This window comes from Hippocampus guttulatus, chromosome 8 (genome assembly GCF_054856545.1).
Source record: "Hippocampus guttulatus isolate MCC_2025c chromosome 8, RoL_Hgut_1.0, whole genome shotgun sequence".
Taxonomy (NCBI): Eukaryota; Metazoa; Chordata; class Actinopteri; order Syngnathiformes; family Syngnathidae; genus Hippocampus; species Hippocampus guttulatus.
Window position 1 is genome coordinate 23,625,947 of NC_141268.1, and position 16,475 is coordinate 23,642,421.

At 44.4% G+C, this 16,475-nt stretch overlaps 3 protein-coding genes across 5 annotated transcripts; all 3 read right to left on the reverse strand.

Moving 5' to 3' along the window:
* Positions 1–243: 243 nt before the first annotated feature.
* gnl3l (G protein nucleolar 3 like) lies at positions 244–5,453 on the reverse strand. Of its 3 annotated transcripts, none has more exons than XM_086117114.1 (15): positions 4,976–5,453; positions 4,844–4,887; positions 4,373–4,480; positions 4,158–4,274; positions 3,963–4,046; positions 3,693–3,828; positions 3,477–3,580; positions 2,637–2,781; positions 2,027–2,114; positions 1,515–1,692; positions 1,252–1,394; positions 1,042–1,178; positions 732–880; positions 414–588; positions 244–333 (listed from the first exon to the last, which is right to left on the reverse strand). In XM_086117114.1, exons 1-15 carry the CDS (start codon positions 5,034–5,036, stop codon positions 266–268), a joined length of 1,737 nt encoding a protein of 578 aa, XP_085973240.1. In that variant the 5' UTR covers positions 5,037–5,453; the 3' UTR covers positions 244–265. The 3 variants fall into 3 exon arrangements, with proteins under 3 accessions (XP_085973240.1, XP_085973241.1, XP_085973242.1); XM_086117115.1 differs by having other exon boundaries at positions 4,972–5,451; XM_086117116.1 differs by having other exon boundaries at positions 4,968–5,038.
* Positions 5,454–5,722: 269 nt separating this feature from the next.
* Positions 5,723–7,841, reverse strand: LOC147201930 (red-sensitive opsin). The gene is made up of 6 exons (XM_086117883.1): positions 7,676–7,841; positions 6,937–7,233; positions 6,695–6,863; positions 6,456–6,621; positions 6,129–6,368; positions 5,723–6,053 (listed from the first exon to the last, which is right to left on the reverse strand). Exons 1-6 carry the CDS (start codon positions 7,773–7,775, stop codon positions 5,955–5,957), a joined length of 1,071 nt encoding a protein of 356 aa, XP_085974009.1. The 5' UTR covers positions 7,776–7,841; the 3' UTR covers positions 5,723–5,954.
* Positions 7,842–13,054: 5,213 nt separating this feature from the next.
* On the reverse strand, positions 13,055–14,992 carry opn1sw2 (opsin 1 (cone pigments), short-wave-sensitive 2). Its single transcript, XM_086117884.1, has 5 exons — positions 14,435–14,992; positions 13,993–14,161; positions 13,738–13,903; positions 13,396–13,635; positions 13,055–13,289 (listed from the first exon to the last, which is right to left on the reverse strand). Exons 1-5 carry the CDS (start codon positions 14,811–14,813, stop codon positions 13,185–13,187), a joined length of 1,059 nt encoding a protein of 352 aa, XP_085974010.1. The 5' UTR covers positions 14,814–14,992; the 3' UTR covers positions 13,055–13,184.
* Positions 14,993–16,475: the final 1,483 nt, after the last annotated feature.

A 16,475-nucleotide genomic window follows, 5' to 3' on the forward strand; every position in this document is an offset into this window, starting at 1 on the left:
CCTCCAACATACCGGAGACAAATTCCTTGTGTGTTCTACATACTTGGCCAATAAAGATGATTCTGAAATATTTAATAGCCACACTGCTCTGGCCGCCAGGTTTTGAGTGTGGCAAATGTGTACAAATGGATCTATCCACAAACTTATCCAGCGAATTGAAGGCATATTGGAAGTGTCTTAAGACCGCACCGAAGCTTACAAAAGGATGGCAGTATTTCTTGAAGGAATCCAAAAGGACAATACTTTTCGTATTTTGTTTCTTTAATCAGCTGTCACAAAACGAGAAATCCATTGCAGATGTCAAGGTGTCTGATAGTTTGGTAGAAAGCTTGTCTGTAAAAAGAAGAAAACAGATCAAATTTGAAGTACTGTACACATAAAAACAATATGATGATTGAAGTTTAGACACAAACCCGCTCTTTTTTGTCGCTTCTTCCGCTTCTTGCCGGCAGCCAGAAGTGCTTGGCCTTGCAGTAAAGGATCGACATTGACAATATCCTTCAAATCCGGAGCCTTGGATGCGGGATCGCTTTCAGGCACGACGCTCTTGAACTTCTGAGATTTTATTTCCACAGTCATTGGTCCAAACTATTAGATAAAACAACTTTTATTTGGCAAGGTTTAAAATGGCAAGATGGACCATTCAATAAAGTTTAAACCACATTCCGCACACATCGAATTTGTCAAGTCTTGTCATTTCTGCTCGTTCAAAGGCTCACACTTCTTCATACCTCTGGATCCTGATCATCCTCCATCGATTCCGGCTCCACTACGGACCCTCCTTCCATTTCTTGGCGAGAGGGATCTTGAGCCTGGTTGCCGTTTGTCATTCCCATGGTTTCGATGCAGAAACCCATTTGCATATCAGAACAAGAGGAATCTGAAACACGACATCGCACCCATGAAAAACCACATTTGTGAAAGTTACACTGCTAATTTCATATGCAAATACACGATGCATACATTAATCCTAAACTAACAATTTGGTGAAATTACCAGTGCAAATTATACAGGAAGATTGCGGCGAAAAGAGCATACTACCTGCAAGAACTTCCCGATTTCCGTTTTCTAGCTCATCCCAATCAAAAGCTTTGCCCATCTCCGTCACAATTTCAGCGCTGACATGCATGGGAAGTGTGTGCGTCTCAGGTGGATGAGTGAAATAGCTGATCCTTCCCCTAAACAACACTCGAATCAAAACTTGTGTCGCTTAACATTTCTAAGGACTTGAAAATTACTCGTGTGACCCACCCTGTCCAGTCCATTAAGACGCTTTTTGCTGCTTTGTCAGTGTCGGGCAGCCCGCCTTTTCTCAGTTTCCCCTGACGCCGCGCCAGCAACGCCAAGAACTCCAGAGCTGTGTGAAAGTCGGGTACTCCGTAGTGCTGAAGGATCTGCACAGCCATCAAAAGCGATGTAATGACCATTCTCACGGCTTCAACGGTGTATAAATGTCACCACTTCAAACTCGGGTTTTCGTGGGCATGCGAAGCGGAGGAAAGCGAGCGACGTACCTGTGCCTTGTCGCAACGTCGCAGGATGGCTTCGACGGGAGGAATTGGATCAACCAACTGTTCGATTTTCACACAATTCCGGAGAATCATCGCAGCGTCACTTGTTGATGTCGCCATGACGATGCCAGGACAATCAAGAAGCTTAATGTGTTTGTCCAAGTGCACTTCTTGAAGGCACCTACACATGAAGGAAAGACATTATTTTTCATTTGGGATTTTTTTTTTCTCCGAGTACCGCAGCTTGGTCGACAAAGGATATGCAAAACATGCGATGGAAAGTGTCTGCTCGACGAGGCAATACTTGCTACTGAGGCAGAGAACAGGCAAACCAACATGGCTGATAGCAGCTCATTTTTGGTATTTTTAGTAGATATTCATTTTCTGAGAAGTAAGTACTTTTACTCTTGGGGTGGGGGGCTACTAACATTTATGTAATAATGAAAAATAAAAAAATCACCAAGTTGGAATCATAGTAAAGGCCTCATCAATCAATCCTCGACGGGAATTCTCACTTGGTGACACCAGGAGTTGCTCCAACATTGCACGCTCTTGCACGCTTTAAACTGTTGATCAAACTGCTCTTTCCCACATTTGGAAAACCTGAAAAACAAAAGTCAAGAAGTTAAAATAAATAAACGGGCTGCTCTCATTTTGGAAAAGTTCACATTGCTTATTCATTCATTTCTGATTCCCAGCAAAAGGTTCTGAGCCCACCTGTGTGCACTCTGCTTCATGTTCGCCACATCTTTTTTTTTTCTTCCAGATACTACAACTGCATCCCACATTCCAAAAACATACGTATGTTCACCGATGACTCTAAATTGTGTATTTGTTGCCAATTGCTGATTTTGCAGGTCAGAGGTTTAGTTTTCATTCATTGTCCAGTTCAGTCGCGTTTGTGCAGCAAGCCTCATGAGTACTAGTGTTTATGACAAGACACAGATGAATGGACATTCCTTTTTGCATGCAAGTACAGTATATATTACGACTGCGGTGATTTTCTCCACTACAGAAAGCTATTTGCAAAAACGTGTCCACAGCGAGCGTGCACAACGCAGAAGTGCCGCGCGAACGTCACCGCGCAGCATGCGAAAGCATCGTGCCGCGGTTACGAGTGCTTACCGACTACACCCACAGTGATGGCCGTCTTTATGTCAAGGTTACGGCAGTAGTTACCGAGTAGCTTCATCAAGCAATCCGCACCAAGACATACACTGCTGCTGAGGAGCTCTGCGGGGGCTTGAGTCACTGATACGTTACTGCGTTTCTGTCAATGACAAGAGGCAAAACGAGTGACACACTGCAATTCTCACAAAAGGTATATACACAGGGGAAAGAAAAAGTATTTGGGGAATTTCGTGGTTTTCTGAATTAATTTTGTCATAAAATGTAGGCTAGACAAGTGGGTGTCCAATAATAACATGGTATTTTCTTTTTCTTTCATATTTTCGAATGCCCTCTTATGGGGAATGTGGGCGTGGCTAATGCAAATTGAAGCACTGCAAGCACGCTGTCACTTAGAATTTATTCTGATTTATGAACATATGCTCAGTGGTGTGAATAAAATGGGCCGGTACCGTTGGTGTCATGAATCGGGGGGGGGGGTGATTTTGCATTTACACATGTGAGTGATTTGATAAAACGCCATTTCCTCATTGCAAAGGCCGCAATTGTAATGGGACGCGCAGCATAAGTGGGGGGGGGGGGGGGGGGGGGTGTCATTGCTTGTAAATAAAGCCTGCACCGTAGGTCCACGCAATTATTGATACATTTTCTGTCTCCCGAAACCATGAGACAAGTATCAACGTGCTCAATCTTTATTTTCCTCGTGAGGTTAAAAAAAAAAACATCATCATGTGCCGTAGTGTGGGACTGGAGAACCGTGGTGGCATTCATTATTTTAGCTGACGGTGTACAAAGCACTGTATTAAAATATAAAAAAAGAAGAAGAAGAAACAGTACCAGGTTTCTGGACTGCTGTTGAGTAGATGCCTTGAAAGCAACTGTTGGAAACTCATTCCGCAGATATTTAATCCACTTCTCCACAATTTCCTTTGACACTAAATCTAGAAATGGAATAAAACGTCAGACAAACCCCCAGTTATTCCCCCAAGCATTTTAAACATCTGAAAATAGCATTTAGAAGACAATTCTCGAAATGGGTTGAGTTGAACCTACCAATTTTATTGAGCACCAACACAAGCTTTTTGTTTGTTCCACTTTGAATGACTGCCTGCTCAACCTGGGGACATCTGCACCCCAGTGGGTCACGTGCATCCAAAACCTCTAAGATCACATCTGCGGCCTCCACTACCTTCGAGGAGGGGACAGGAATTAACATCTGTTTTAATAAGTGAATCAATCCAGCAATTTACACCTGATAGTATTATTAGAGCTCAGCATTCACAGCTGTGTACATCGCAAGATAGACGCGTGATGGAAAAGGACCTTTTTAAATTCTCTGTAATATGCTTTTCTTGAGCTCTCATTTTCAAAGTGCACATGTTTTTCCAAACTCTGCATCTCTGTTTCCTGTGAACATACAAAAAGAGGGAGATCTCAATGGCAACAGTTACAATATGTCCTGTCCTCACCGGTGATGCCAAATTGTGGTCGGTGTCCCAGAAACGGCAATGTATTCACCCTCTGCTCAAACTCTCTCTGCCTCTGGAGGATGTCATTTTGAAAGCTTTGCAAATTCCTCCTCTTGATCAGCTGTTGTTCTCTGGAGATCTTCTGCCTTTCTTGGAGTTCTTGAAGCTTAATCGGTTCAATAAAAGAAAGGCACAACAGGGTTCTGTATCGATCAAGGAATATATCACTTGAGCCTGATATCGGAGTGAAGGTGAAAGAGGTACCCTTCGCTTTCTAATTTCTTCTGACTTTCGATCCTTGCCATGTTGCACAGATGACTGCTCCTTAAAACTTGTTCCGCCCGAGGCATCGGTGTTTTTCCCATCTTTATTCTGTGTACAGGAAACATACCCAGTATGTGGTTAGCTTTTTCAAAGTCAGTTTCAGTCACTCATAACAGCTCGTTAGCCACGTGGCTAAACTTTGAAACGTCGTCAGTTACGCAAAATATGACAATCGAGAATAAATTCTGTTATACTGCTGATTTTAACGGTCGTTTGTTCGTGAGTCGGACAACATAGCATTTGACCACATAAAATGGTGGCGCAGAGTTAAACACACTTATATCTAATCAATCTTTGACTTTGACTCTCTGTTTTTGACTAAGTGAGCATAATGCGTCGCACCGAAGCGCCAACACCAAAAGGTAACGACGATAGGTATAGTAAATATATTTTTTTTTAAAAAACACGCACCTTACGTTTCCCCAACAAACCAAGGCGTTTAGCTCGTTTTTGTTCTGTAAAATACAAATAAAAAAATATACTTGAAATCGTTTCGCGTTATTTTTAGAGACAAAAGTCCAGACCAAATAGCTACCTACGCACTCGCTTTCGACATAGCTCCAAGCACACCGCTTTCACGTGGGTCTGTCACAGATGTGGGCATGCGCAATAGTCCTTGCGTCACTTCCGGAATTTCACAGTAAAACAGCTCGGGACTTAAAAATTAAAAATAACAAAAGACATTTTGAATAACAGTACAGTATTATCGCATGTGGCCTGATTGACCTCAAGAACTGGACCTTTTTGTGACCCTTAATGATTTTTATTTGTGTACCTCTGCAATGAAACATGTCTCTTATCCTTTGGAAGGGGGTAAAGAATAAATAAAAATGTTTAAAAATGATACTAAAGGGCAAGTACTTGTTCCCTTATGAATTTTAACTGTACACTAAACAGGAAAGCTGTTGCTTTCGGTGGATGAATTTTTATGTCCTGATGGCAACATTGTCAAAGTGAATGAAAAGTTTCACAGACCTGCAAAAATAGTTCTAAAATGGTCCTCTGACTCTCTCCTCTTTCGCATAAAGAGTGGACCCCCCCCCCCCCATACCCCCACATACTTGCGATTTAGCATCTGCGGATTCACCTATTCACTGATTTTAAAAACAAGAAGAAATGTATTCCATCAAAAAGAATAATGTATTCATGTTTATATGTATATATTTACAATTGAAACAATACTTTTGGATGGGAGTGTGTGCTGTTTTGCTGGACTCCTTTGCGGTACACTATCGTAAATATGGATAGGTTTTGTAAACACAAAGCCCAATAACAACCCTATTTCCACCATTGTAGATTTGTACATTTAGAAAATGATTTATTAGTCTCATCAAGCACTATTGTAATTGGGAAAAAATATGAAAGCTTTATGATGAAAGAAAGACAATAAGAGATTGAATGCCTGCATTTTTTTGTTTGTTTTTCTCATTTGCCAGAAAGCTAGATAAACATCCATAGAAATCAACAAGAACTCGGAGTGTGCAAAGTGTGACGGTTCCCAAATCTTCAGGAGCTGAGCACGTTAAGCTGGAGCCACAGAGGAGACTTCCGTTTTTGACGTGGATACTTCCGAGCCATCGTCTACTTGTTTGCCAAAGAGCTGCATGATGCATGTGCGAAACTGATGAAAGAGAGCGAAAAAGGATTTCTTAAACAAAGTTGGTGGATTTGGAATACGGAGCCGGTTGACCGTTACCTGTCGATTCATGAAAACATAGATGATGGGGTTGTAGATCGTGGCGCTCTTGGCGAAGTATGCAGGCATCGCTGCAGCGAGAGGATGGAAAGCATATCCGGGATTTGCCGCAGCAAAGCAGGCAAAAAAGGTGTACGGTCCCCAGCAGAATACGTATGCCAGGATCATGACGACAACCATCCTGGATACTTCTCTCTCCGCTTTCTGAGTGGACTCCGATTCCTTCTGCTGCAAGGCGACCTGCGACGAACGAGCGGACGTTGCTCGACTCAGGCCGGGAACCGGGACGCACCGTACTGTATCATGCCGATGATTTCACAAGCTTACCGTTCGGATAGCCCACCAGACCGCAAAGTAGCACAGCACGATGATAGCCAGCGGGATGAGGCAACAAGTAATCATAAGAACAATCATGTAGGACTGAACACCGGGGTCTTCGCTTCCGCTGAATACATCGGGTCCGCAGGAGGTCTTCAGTCCGTGAGGCCAGTACCTGACGGGACACAATCGTCGGTTTCCGTGCCCGCTGATCACACAGTGCCGGCGCAGTGATGCAAAGTTCCTACCTGCTCCATCCAAAGATCGGGGGAGCGCACCATACGGCCGACCAGACCCAGGAGAACACGATTCCGCCCGTCGCCCACTTGGCATCAAATTTGATGTTTCCAAATGGTTTGCATACAACTATCCATCTCTCCCAGGAGATGATCGTCAGGGACCAGAGAGCAGTGATACCTGTGCGACAAGCGGCGTTCTCAGAAGAGGAAAGTTGGAGTCTCACTTCCAAATCCCGTCGGGGGCCACTCACCGCAAACGGAGACGGTGTAGCCCTCAAATATGCACATTGGGTGCCCGAGAATAAAATACCCAAAAAACTGGTTACAAACACTGATGGTGCTGGCAAAAACCGTTTCTCCCAGATCAGCTATGGCGAGATTGACCAGAATCCAGTTGAGAGGGTGACGGAGTTTCTTGAATTTTGCTGTTGCCACCAAGACGAGGCCGTTGGTGAACACTGACGCGACGACCACAAAAAACATCCAGCATGTTGCAACATTGTAAACCCATCGCGGGGCAATGTGGTAGTTTGGGCCTTCAAAAGGACCTGAGGAATGAAAACAGATCAAGAATGGTGTCGTTTCATACATTCGTATTGTACAGTTGACCAAAACAGGTTCCAAAGTGGCTTTTGGATTAAAAAAAAAACATTTAATCCGTGATCAGAAAGAAAATATGGCTCATCCAAAAAAAAAAAAAAAAAATCAGTTACACTATAAATTCATTGCACATACAGCGTATTTGACAATAAAGTTGTACTTGACTCGAATTCAAACTGCACGGAAGCAAAAAATGTAATTCCTCGACGAGTATCTAAAACACCGCAGTCTTTTCTAATTAGTTCTACGTGGGTTTATTCACCACAGGACCCCCCATAAGTGTGCAGGAATTTGAGACACAAGACTGCCGTCTTCGCATTGCCAGTCCCGCAAACGAAACCCGACGGCGTAGGGGAATTCATGAGAACTAATCCGAATGCCGTACCCTACCTCTGGTATTATTGCTGTTTGTGTAAGCAAAGGCAGATTCCCTTGTCGTCTCGTGGTATCGCCTGGCAGCAAAGGACGCTTTATCCCAGGCCTGCGCCATGATGATAGCACAAGGAGAAACGTTCTCCCTTTCTCGCCACTTGCACGTTTCTTGAGCTTTTATACTTTTGCCGCAGAGAACTCTGATTGGATTAAGTCAAAATTAAATCACAGCCGTTGAACGGCGCTTTGCAGCAATCCGCAAGCCAATGAGCGGCAACTGTAATTAAAACCGGGAGTAATTGGGTTAAGACACCAAATGCCACGAATAATCTTGTTGGAAAGCAGATTTCCATCCGCCGACTGGAGGTGCGGATTACTTGGTGAGCTCTGTAGGTAGAGCGTCACACAAATTTGGGGTGGCGGTCGCACATCCGTACCAATTCGGGCTTTGGAGCCCAACGTTGAAGTCCTACCACAGACAAAAGTGAATCCCTTTGAACCAAGAAATGCCAACCTCCACCCCGCCCTTAGAGGTGCGGTGCGGCTATCTGGTCAATGTACAGAAGTGATTGTAGTGTCGCTCGCTGTTCCGTCAAAAACATATACTGCATGCATATTTTTGTGATCTTGAAAAAATGTGAACAAGGAACCCCATTCATGTTTTTTTTTTTTTTTAAGGACCAAAATGTACGTGTTTTTCACAGGACAGTGACGATTTGGAATTGAGCAACTAAATACAGTAAAAGGGCAGACTTCTGCCCTATCGTCTTCTTTGTGCGCATCTTCTTTTCTGTCCTTTGTTCAACATTCACTGATGTAACAATTGGCCACTGGGCGCAGGAGGTTACTCCTGGGCACTGCACAATAACATGCGCGGTTCACATGAGTCATCAATGTTATATTTGTGCATGATGCATGTTGACAACTTTCATATGTAAAATACAAACCGGCATATTTACCTCATCAACATGTCACGACCTATTGCACTTGTTGTGTGGCCATTCAGGTGGCAAATGGGATGCGGTATCTCTAGATTTTGCCATTGACTTATTTACATTTTTTCACTGATGCCATTTATTCCTGCCAGCAGCTAGCACCTTAAGTCTCCATCTACTTTTCTTTTCTTTCTTCCTATCTGTCAGTCATTTCTTCTTTTTCTGCGGTTTGTGCCTTCGTTCTCGGTTGAATGTTGTGAATTTGTCTCGTGCCGAAAATCAAATAATACCCTGGAAAGGGAAAACCTTAGTTCTGTGTTGTCGTCATGCATCATGTGATGCATAGATTTTTTTTCCCTCTTGTGTGCGTGCGTTGGTGTGCGTGTGTGCGTTCACTACTTTCCAGCATGTACTGCGGGATACACCGAGGGCAGTGTAGAGGGGATAAGCACTCCACCTCACTCCTTCTAACAGCACCACCGCATGGCAAACTGACTAACTAGGCCACTTTGGCATTGGACTCAGCATGACTTAGATTTGTTCTTGGTTTTACTGCTTGACGCTTTCTACCGTCTTTGTTACCGATTTGTTTTACTGTTTATTGTCTATGTTCAATTGCTCCACGGACAGCGCTTTGTATGCAGCGATGGCTGTTTGAAAGTCCTCGAGAAATACACTTTACCTGAGTTGAGACTATACTGTATTAACGCGACCGATGCGGTTGTTGACATGCGATGGAAGGAACGCACCTACCCAATAATCTCCCTGTAAAGAGAGTTCACCTCGGAGCAGGACTGTTCAACACCCTTTTGATCCGAAACGCTCACGTCATCGCCCTCGTGGAGAAGGCAGAGTGGCGGTGATTAACACATTGTGATTTCTGTTGTGCGGCCAAGAAGGTGGATGCCTTCGGTGTACGTACAAACACACTAATTCATGACAAAGAAGGCAACGCGTGATATTTATTCCAGTAGCATCTGTTCAAATTCTGCCACGTATTTATATCACACATTTCTCTTCACTCTCATCTAAACCTATTCCATCATTAGATCTATTTCAGCCACCATTTTCCTCATTCCCCCTTGGGGCTGCGCTCCTTGTTCTTGTACAGTACATTGATATGTACAGTATGTGTGTATGTTGTAAAATGACATGGATGGTATCGCTATCAAGCTAATTGCAAGAAACTAACGAAGCTTTTCAAAGTGTGTTTGATTATCTGTGATTGACCAGTTCAAAACCTCTTGAATCTGAATGGAGCCGAATGGTACCTTTCTTCTTCCCGGGTCATTCGCTAGCAAGTTTCAAATCTTTGACGAGCTGTTTTGAACATCTGAGCAGTCTGTCGGCCTGAAGAAGAAGGAAACAGTTGATGTGGAAAGTAGTAGAAGGTAATCAAACTAATACAGAAGCTAATACAAGGATAATCAACACAATGCTAAATGCTAATAGCACATTCTTTTTTTTCTTTTTTTATTGTTGTTGTTATTAATCGCGCATGCGCTCTCGGGTAAACCTCGATGTGAGAGCAACGACATTGGGACGCTTTACGATGACGTCGTGACGTCGCTCCTCCATGGCTCTTCGCCGGAAGGAAACCAAACACGTTCCTCGTAAGAACTAGTTCAGCACCGATCGAGCACAGCTCTGGCCCTGGCGCCGAACGAGCACCAAGTTCGTTTTGGAGAAGAAGGGGAGACATTTTGAGAACTCCAATGAAAGAGCCTGCAACACCTTTCGTGCACAACAACCCATGTGAGGCACTTTGCGAGGCCTCTCTGTGAGATTGAACCGGAGAACCTCTCTCCTGTGGGGCAGATGTCCTCACCGTTACGTCAGCCTGCAGGGAGTCTGCGAATGAGAGTTTGCGCGCACGGCTTTATTGAGGAGCCGCAACCTAAAGCAAATGTGGGACCAACTGTTTGCCCTCTAAACAAAAATCTACCGAGGTGACCGAGTGAAATACACCTCTTATGCCCCAACTGTCTAAAGCAGATTATACGGACAACTCAGGTCTCTCCACGGGACAGATTACCGTCATTTAATTCGGTCTGACAATTTAATCTCTCCGGAATAAATCAACCGGAATAACCGGAACTGCTTGGCACGGTTTTGTAATCCGTTCTGTGTTTTTCAGATGTTCACTTCTTGCAGATTTGATGGCGCTTCATGACTGGTGAGGACTTCTCCTGCTGATGGATGCCTTTCAAGGGGATTGGAAGATTTTTGCCGTTGAACTCATTCATCACTAACCGCATGTTTTGCTTTCCTTGCAAATAGCTCTTTGTTGACTTCTCTTCAGAGGAGAGTTGACAGCTCAACTCTGACGTTTCGAGGGCAAGTCTGGAATTCCGCTAGTTCTGAACTATTCCCGTTCAGTAAAAGTTCACTACTAGCAGAACTCAGATTTACTCCCGATTACCAACACGAGTTGAGACTCTTCAGGACCGCCGATTACCAGGCTAAGTTTGGAATAATATCTTGATTCGTGGGTTGGCACTATTTTTTCATTTTTAATTTTAGGTTATTTGTTACACTGATGCGAACTGAACTGTAGGCAACTTTTCCGGTCACGTGTTCATTCGATATCAGCTAATAACCTCCTTGCCAGTCAAGTGCAAAATGTCAAATTTGACATTTGAAGAGACTATCATAACCGCGTGGTTCTCTTCCGTCCTTTTGTTTTTGAAGGAGCCAGACTGGTACGTAAACGAGTGTATCATGCTCTGTGGTGCAAATTCATGGATGAAAAGGCTGATCGTGATTTGAGGTGGCTTGCAACAGGTCAGCGCCATTTCAAAGTGAACGTTACTGTGAAAAGGGCTCAGTTGTAGTCCAAATGAGATGGCCTGTTGCTGGCAGTTGTGTGTTTCTCCCGATGTTCTCCCGTTATTGCCCATGCCATAGATAAGAATTCCTTCTGAGGATAATCAACACGGCACCGTCAAGAGGTCTGCTCATGCCGCATCTTTCTGCAGACAGAGTTCATATGAAATGTGATTTAAAACAAAAAAAAAGTGTCAACTTTTTTATGGGCCGGGGGGTGCATTTTATCTCTCGCGTCAATACACATTATAACATACAGAGTTTTCTGTATAGCCAGTAAAATATCCACATGTGTATCGTCTCTGCATCGGTGCTCTGACTTCGGGGCGCGGCGCATCCAGACCGGAAGAGGGCACGTTTCATTCGCTGACTGAATGTTTTCAAAGGTGAAGTAGGAACGCTGCAGTTGTTTGTTTCATGTCTAATAAAATCATTTTTTCTTCATACAGTAGACACGTATTTGTAATTGACATGATTATACTGTCATACATCTCCATGTTTTTACATCAATAAATGTTCAGACTGTATTCTATGTTGTAGTTGGCAAATGGAACACTCAAAATTGTCCCTGGGTGTAATTGTGAGCGCGAATAGTTGTTGGGCTCTGTGTGCCCTGCCATTGGCTGGCAAGCAGTTGAGGGTGCACCCCGCCTACTGCCTGAAGACGGATGGGATGCACCTGAGGTGATCTTCGGGAACCAGGAACAGGTGCAATAAAGTGATGGTGTCGGTCTCTGAAGGAATGGGGACGCCCAAGTCATCTGGGAGCTGCATGGGAGGATTTCTTCTCATTTTTCTCTCACGTGTTTATTTAGTGAGCAAAACTGAAAATAAGAATTGTCACATTTTTTTCAAGTGCAGATCCTCTCACATCTGTATATCTCTGTAACTGTGGCCTTAAGTTGTATTTGTGGATGACTTTGAAAATGACTTTGGCTTCATTTAATTGGTTTAAGGCAGGGGTGTCCAACTCATTTTTGTCCCGGGCCGCATTATGATTACCGTTTCCCTTGGAGGGCCGTGATGACTGGAACCGTATAAAGAAGTCAAGAATAACGTTTTATTCAATTATTGTTGAAGTAACTGTAATGAGGGGTTTGGTAACAAGAACATTTTGACCCTATGTCACTGATTTGTTACATACGAAAATGTGAAATTTTGGTACCGATTTTAGCAATCATCGTAGAAGTTGACATGTTAAATATGCTTTCGCCGGCCACATAAAATGATGTGGCGGGCCAGATCTGGCCCCTGGGCCTTGAGTTTGATATCGGTGGTTTAAGGGAAGGTTTTAAGCTCCCCAAAAAGAGCACACGCAAGCCACGGGTGTGCATACGGTATGTGTTGTACTTCAAACACACGCATCATGTCCATTTCCGACCCATTTGCCTTTAACTAACAAAGATACAGGACGCCACTGACTGTCAAGAATGATTTACCTGTTTCACGTGTGGGAGAACTTGACTTGAGTTGTAGAAATTCTCACACCCTTTCTTTGCTATCATGACCAGATGTAACAAAATACAGTATATATATACACACACGTATATGTATATATCTATACATACATACACACACACACACATTTTAAAGAAATGCCATGATCATGTTAAATATTTTGTTGAGTTCACAAAAGTTGTAAAAGCACATTACTTTATTAGAATGGGTTTTTTTTGGTTGTTTTTTTTAACATTGCGAAAACATTCATGGATATTATTTACAAGTGACTGACTCTTCAGTGGCATAAAAATCAGCAAGTGCACCCTCTAAGCAGGCCCAACTTTGGACACTTCGGTCACTGAAGTCGTTGATGATGATGTCTCTTCTTCACTACTACCCATTCCCAGCATCTGCATCATGCACGAGCGGAACTGTTGTGAAGCAAAGAAAACAACGAGGAGTAAAATCATCAATAACAGACTGGACTCTAGCTTTTTGAGCGCCATGGATAGTAGGGCGAGATCAAATCCAACAGACCTGTTTGTTGAAGACGACATAGATGATCGGGTTGTAGACTGCTGAGCTCTTTGAAAAGCAAGAAGGGATGGTGGCCATTCGCAGGTCAAAGGACTGCCCACGGTTAAAGACGATCCACAGAGCAAAGGACGCATATGGTAGCCAGCACACCAGGAAGCCCATCACCATGATAACCACCATCCTGGTCACTTCCTTCTCTGCTTTCTGAGTGGAGGCAGACTCGGCCTGCGCTTTTGCCGCCTGCGCGGAAAGAGGGAAAACGTTTCTCTCGCGTTAGGAGCAGCGCGAAACACGAACATCTCGGAATACTCGGGAATGAATAGCCTCTGTGGTTCAGATTACCATTTTCATCGTAATGAGCAGCTGACCGTAGCAGAAGATAATGGTGGCGAGCGGCACGGCAAAGCAGAAGCCAAAGAGGAACATCACATAGGATTCGTTGTTGTATTTATTATTTGTGGTGTACCAATCTGGCCCGCAGGAGCACTGGAGACCCTCCGGGATATATCTGCAAAAAAGCCAAAATAAAAATTGACAATCGCAATCTCCCTCTACTGTGCGCAATGACAAAAAGTGCCAAGCTCCGCCGACACTGACCTACTCCATCCGAAAAGCGGCGGGGCCGAGGCAATGATTGCAAACACCCATGTGAACACACAGCAAGCTATGGCATGGTCCGGTTTGAAAACAAAGTTTCCCAGAGGCTTGCAAATGACCAGCCATCGTTCAAAAGCAATCACAGCAAGAGACCACAGGCTTACCATACCTAAAAAAAAAAAAAAAAAAAAGGTTTTAAAAGGGCTCTTCAATCTGTTCGTGCGGGTTTCGCGTATCTTTTGAATCAGGGGTGCGCAAGTGCGCTCCTTCCTGCCTGAGATGTTTCCCTTCCTCCAACACAGCTGTTTCAAATGGTCAGCTCATCAGCAAGCTCCGCAGAAGCCCGATAGCCAACGCCATCATTTGAAGCGGCTGTGTCGGAGGAGGGGAAAGGTCTCACGCAGGATCGCGCCCCTTGTTTGAAATGCAAGTTTCAGCTCACCGCCAAGTGTCACCATGAACCCTTCAATCTTGCATGCCAACGGTCCAAGGATGAAATATCTTGCGGAAAAAGAGCAGAACGCAGTGGAGGAGCCCACGCATGACACGAGAAGGTTTGACACCGCCAGGTTGACCAGGATGTAGTTCAGGTGGGACCTGAGCTTCTTGTACTGGATGGTGCAAGCAATGGTGAGGACGTTGATGAACGTTCCCACCACAAAGAGAAAGAACATGAACGCAGCCATGACATAAAAGGTGGCTGAACTCCCCAGATGGTCCTGAGGAACCAGGAATGGACTCAGCGATGTGATGTTGTTGGTGTCCAAAGGGACGGGTATCCAGAAATCTTCGGGCAGCTCGTTGCTTCGGTGCCCCCTCATTTTTCGGGGATTTTGTTCTTTTTTTTGGGGGGGGATGTCACCGAAACCAAAAACACCTCGACGGCTTCCTTACTTACGATGCCCTTCAACCGATCACGTGTGGCAAATGAATCCAAATCAAGAAAGTCAAGTCAATGAGTGCCACAGCGCCAGCGTGCCGAATGTCTTACTCGGCCCCGCGCGGTGGCTCCCTTTATACAAAGGGCAAAGGCAACCACTTAGGCCCATTATGGGATAAGTGACTTCCATAATTGACTCAATGATTTAAGTTTGCCTCGATTGGCGTAATTCATTTAGCGGTTCCTGTTTTGCCCGTGCTGCCAAATAGGTTAAACGGCAGGCGGACTACATTTTGTGAGTGGCCGGAGCACAGACTGACCATTCGGGTTGCCTCGTCGGGGTTAGAAAGCAAAGCCCCACGGCCGCACATTTGGTCAGATTGTCGGAATATCGACCGATGGGCTTCTGTGTTTGTGCGCTCAGTGTCCCATTGCTTTTTCGTCATAAAGTTCCAGTGCGCTGACGTCAAGGGGCACGCTCCCAGGCATTTATCGACAATGTTTCTGGTGGCAGATCAACATGAAGTGTGGCTCTCAAGAGCAAATGACTTTAAACAGGTTAATCCCACTTTCTTAAGGAAGCACAGAGCAGGTCTTTACCTGCTAATCTGGTTTGCAACTGCATCAAATCTTCTAATCGGGCTCACTGCAGCCATGTGTAATCCACTCTGCTGGTTTAACTTGAGATTTGTGCTGCCTCTTAGGCATTTTGCCTCCGTCATTGGTTTCATGAGCACTCAAGACAGTGCAAACTCCACTGTGAAGAAGTCATCGTAAAGAGTGATCCGTGCAACGGAGCGTCCAAACAAATGGAAAACAGGCTGTCGATAATACAGAGAACAACTGGGCAATGGTAATTGAAATCCAGTTCCTGAGAATCATTTGTCGATTCCCGAGTGATAACGTTCGTTCGAGATCAAGACGTATGTCACTGAGGGACATACAAACAGTCTAGTGTACGTGCAAGCCATCTCTCGTTGATATCGTGATTTGAGATTTCCTCGCCGCTGTTGAGAGAATGAATCCCGGGGTCTCTTTTCCTTTGCTTCAATGGTACGTGACACAGGGATGACGTCCCGGATTGCGTAGAGAGATGCGCTGGTGGTTTTTATTTGTTTTATCGACATCGCAGAACACGCGATGCACCTTTCTTCTTCGTTCTACTAACAAACATGGGGAAGCTTTTGAGTCCATTCTTCTCCGCATGACCTCCAGAATGCCCCTGCCCTGTTTGTCTTCCTGTCTGGGTGGAAGGATCTTACCAGTCTTCTTTTGCTCCGTGGCTAATACATCATGAGCTCTTTGGGTTTCAAAGTTGACTTCATGGCTGCTCCCTAATGCTCTTACGGTATATAAACCATGGGAAGCAGCTCAAGGCAGTGCAAAAGATCAAGGTGTTCCTGTGAGCCCTACTGACCTGTTAAACCCGCTTGCACACTCCAGTAGTCTCATGCGTGTATGAACACCTGAAACTACAGGATGTACCACTCGATTGTGTTTGTGTTGACGCATGCTTGTTTTGCCGCGTGCTAAATATCTTCCGCTATTTTTGTTGATGGAGTCAAACCAATAATGTGATGAACGGCTTTCGTATTTTTGGAGA

What these genes read in the sequence shown, in the direction of transcription:
- gnl3l (XM_086117114.1), bottom strand. Translation starts at nt 5,036, where the DNA reads ATGCCCACATCTGTGACAGACCCACGTGAAAGCGGTGTGCTTGGAGCT. An exon ending in ATTACAGAGAATTTAAAAAG is followed by an intron (nt 3,829 to 3,962) that starts GTCCTTTTCCAT and finishes CCCTCCTCGAAG; the next exon opens with GTAGTGGAGGCCGCAGATGT. An exon ending in GTCTTAATGGACTGGACAGG is followed by an intron (nt 1,179 to 1,251) that starts GTGGGTCACACG and finishes AGTGTTGTTTAG; the next exon opens with GGGAAGGATCAGCTATTTCA.
- LOC147201930 (XM_086117883.1), bottom strand. Translation starts at nt 7,775, where the DNA reads ATGGCGCAGGCCTGGGATAAAGCGTCCTTTGCTGCCAGGCGATACCAC. An exon ending in CTACACCGTCTCCGTTTGCG is followed by an intron (nt 6,864 to 6,936) that starts GTGAGTGGCCCC and finishes CTTGTCGCACAG; the next exon opens with GTATCACTGCTCTCTGGTCC. An exon ending in ATGTTTTCATGAATCGACAG is followed by an intron (nt 6,054 to 6,128) that starts GTAACGGTCAAC and finishes CTCTTTCATCAG; the next exon opens with TTTCGCACATGCATCATGCA.
- opn1sw2 (XM_086117884.1), bottom strand. Translation starts at nt 14,813, where the DNA reads ATGAGGGGGCACCGAAGCAACGAGCTGCCCGAAGATTTCTGGATACCC. An exon ending in GTTCATGGTGACACTTGGCG is followed by an intron (nt 14,162 to 14,434) that starts GTGAGCTGAAAC and finishes TTTTTTTTTTAG; the next exon opens with GTATGGTAAGCCTGTGGTCT. An exon ending in TGCTCATTACGATGAAAATG is followed by an intron (nt 13,636 to 13,737) that starts GTAATCTGAACC and finishes CTTTCCGCGCAG; the next exon opens with GCGGCAAAAGCGCAGGCCGA.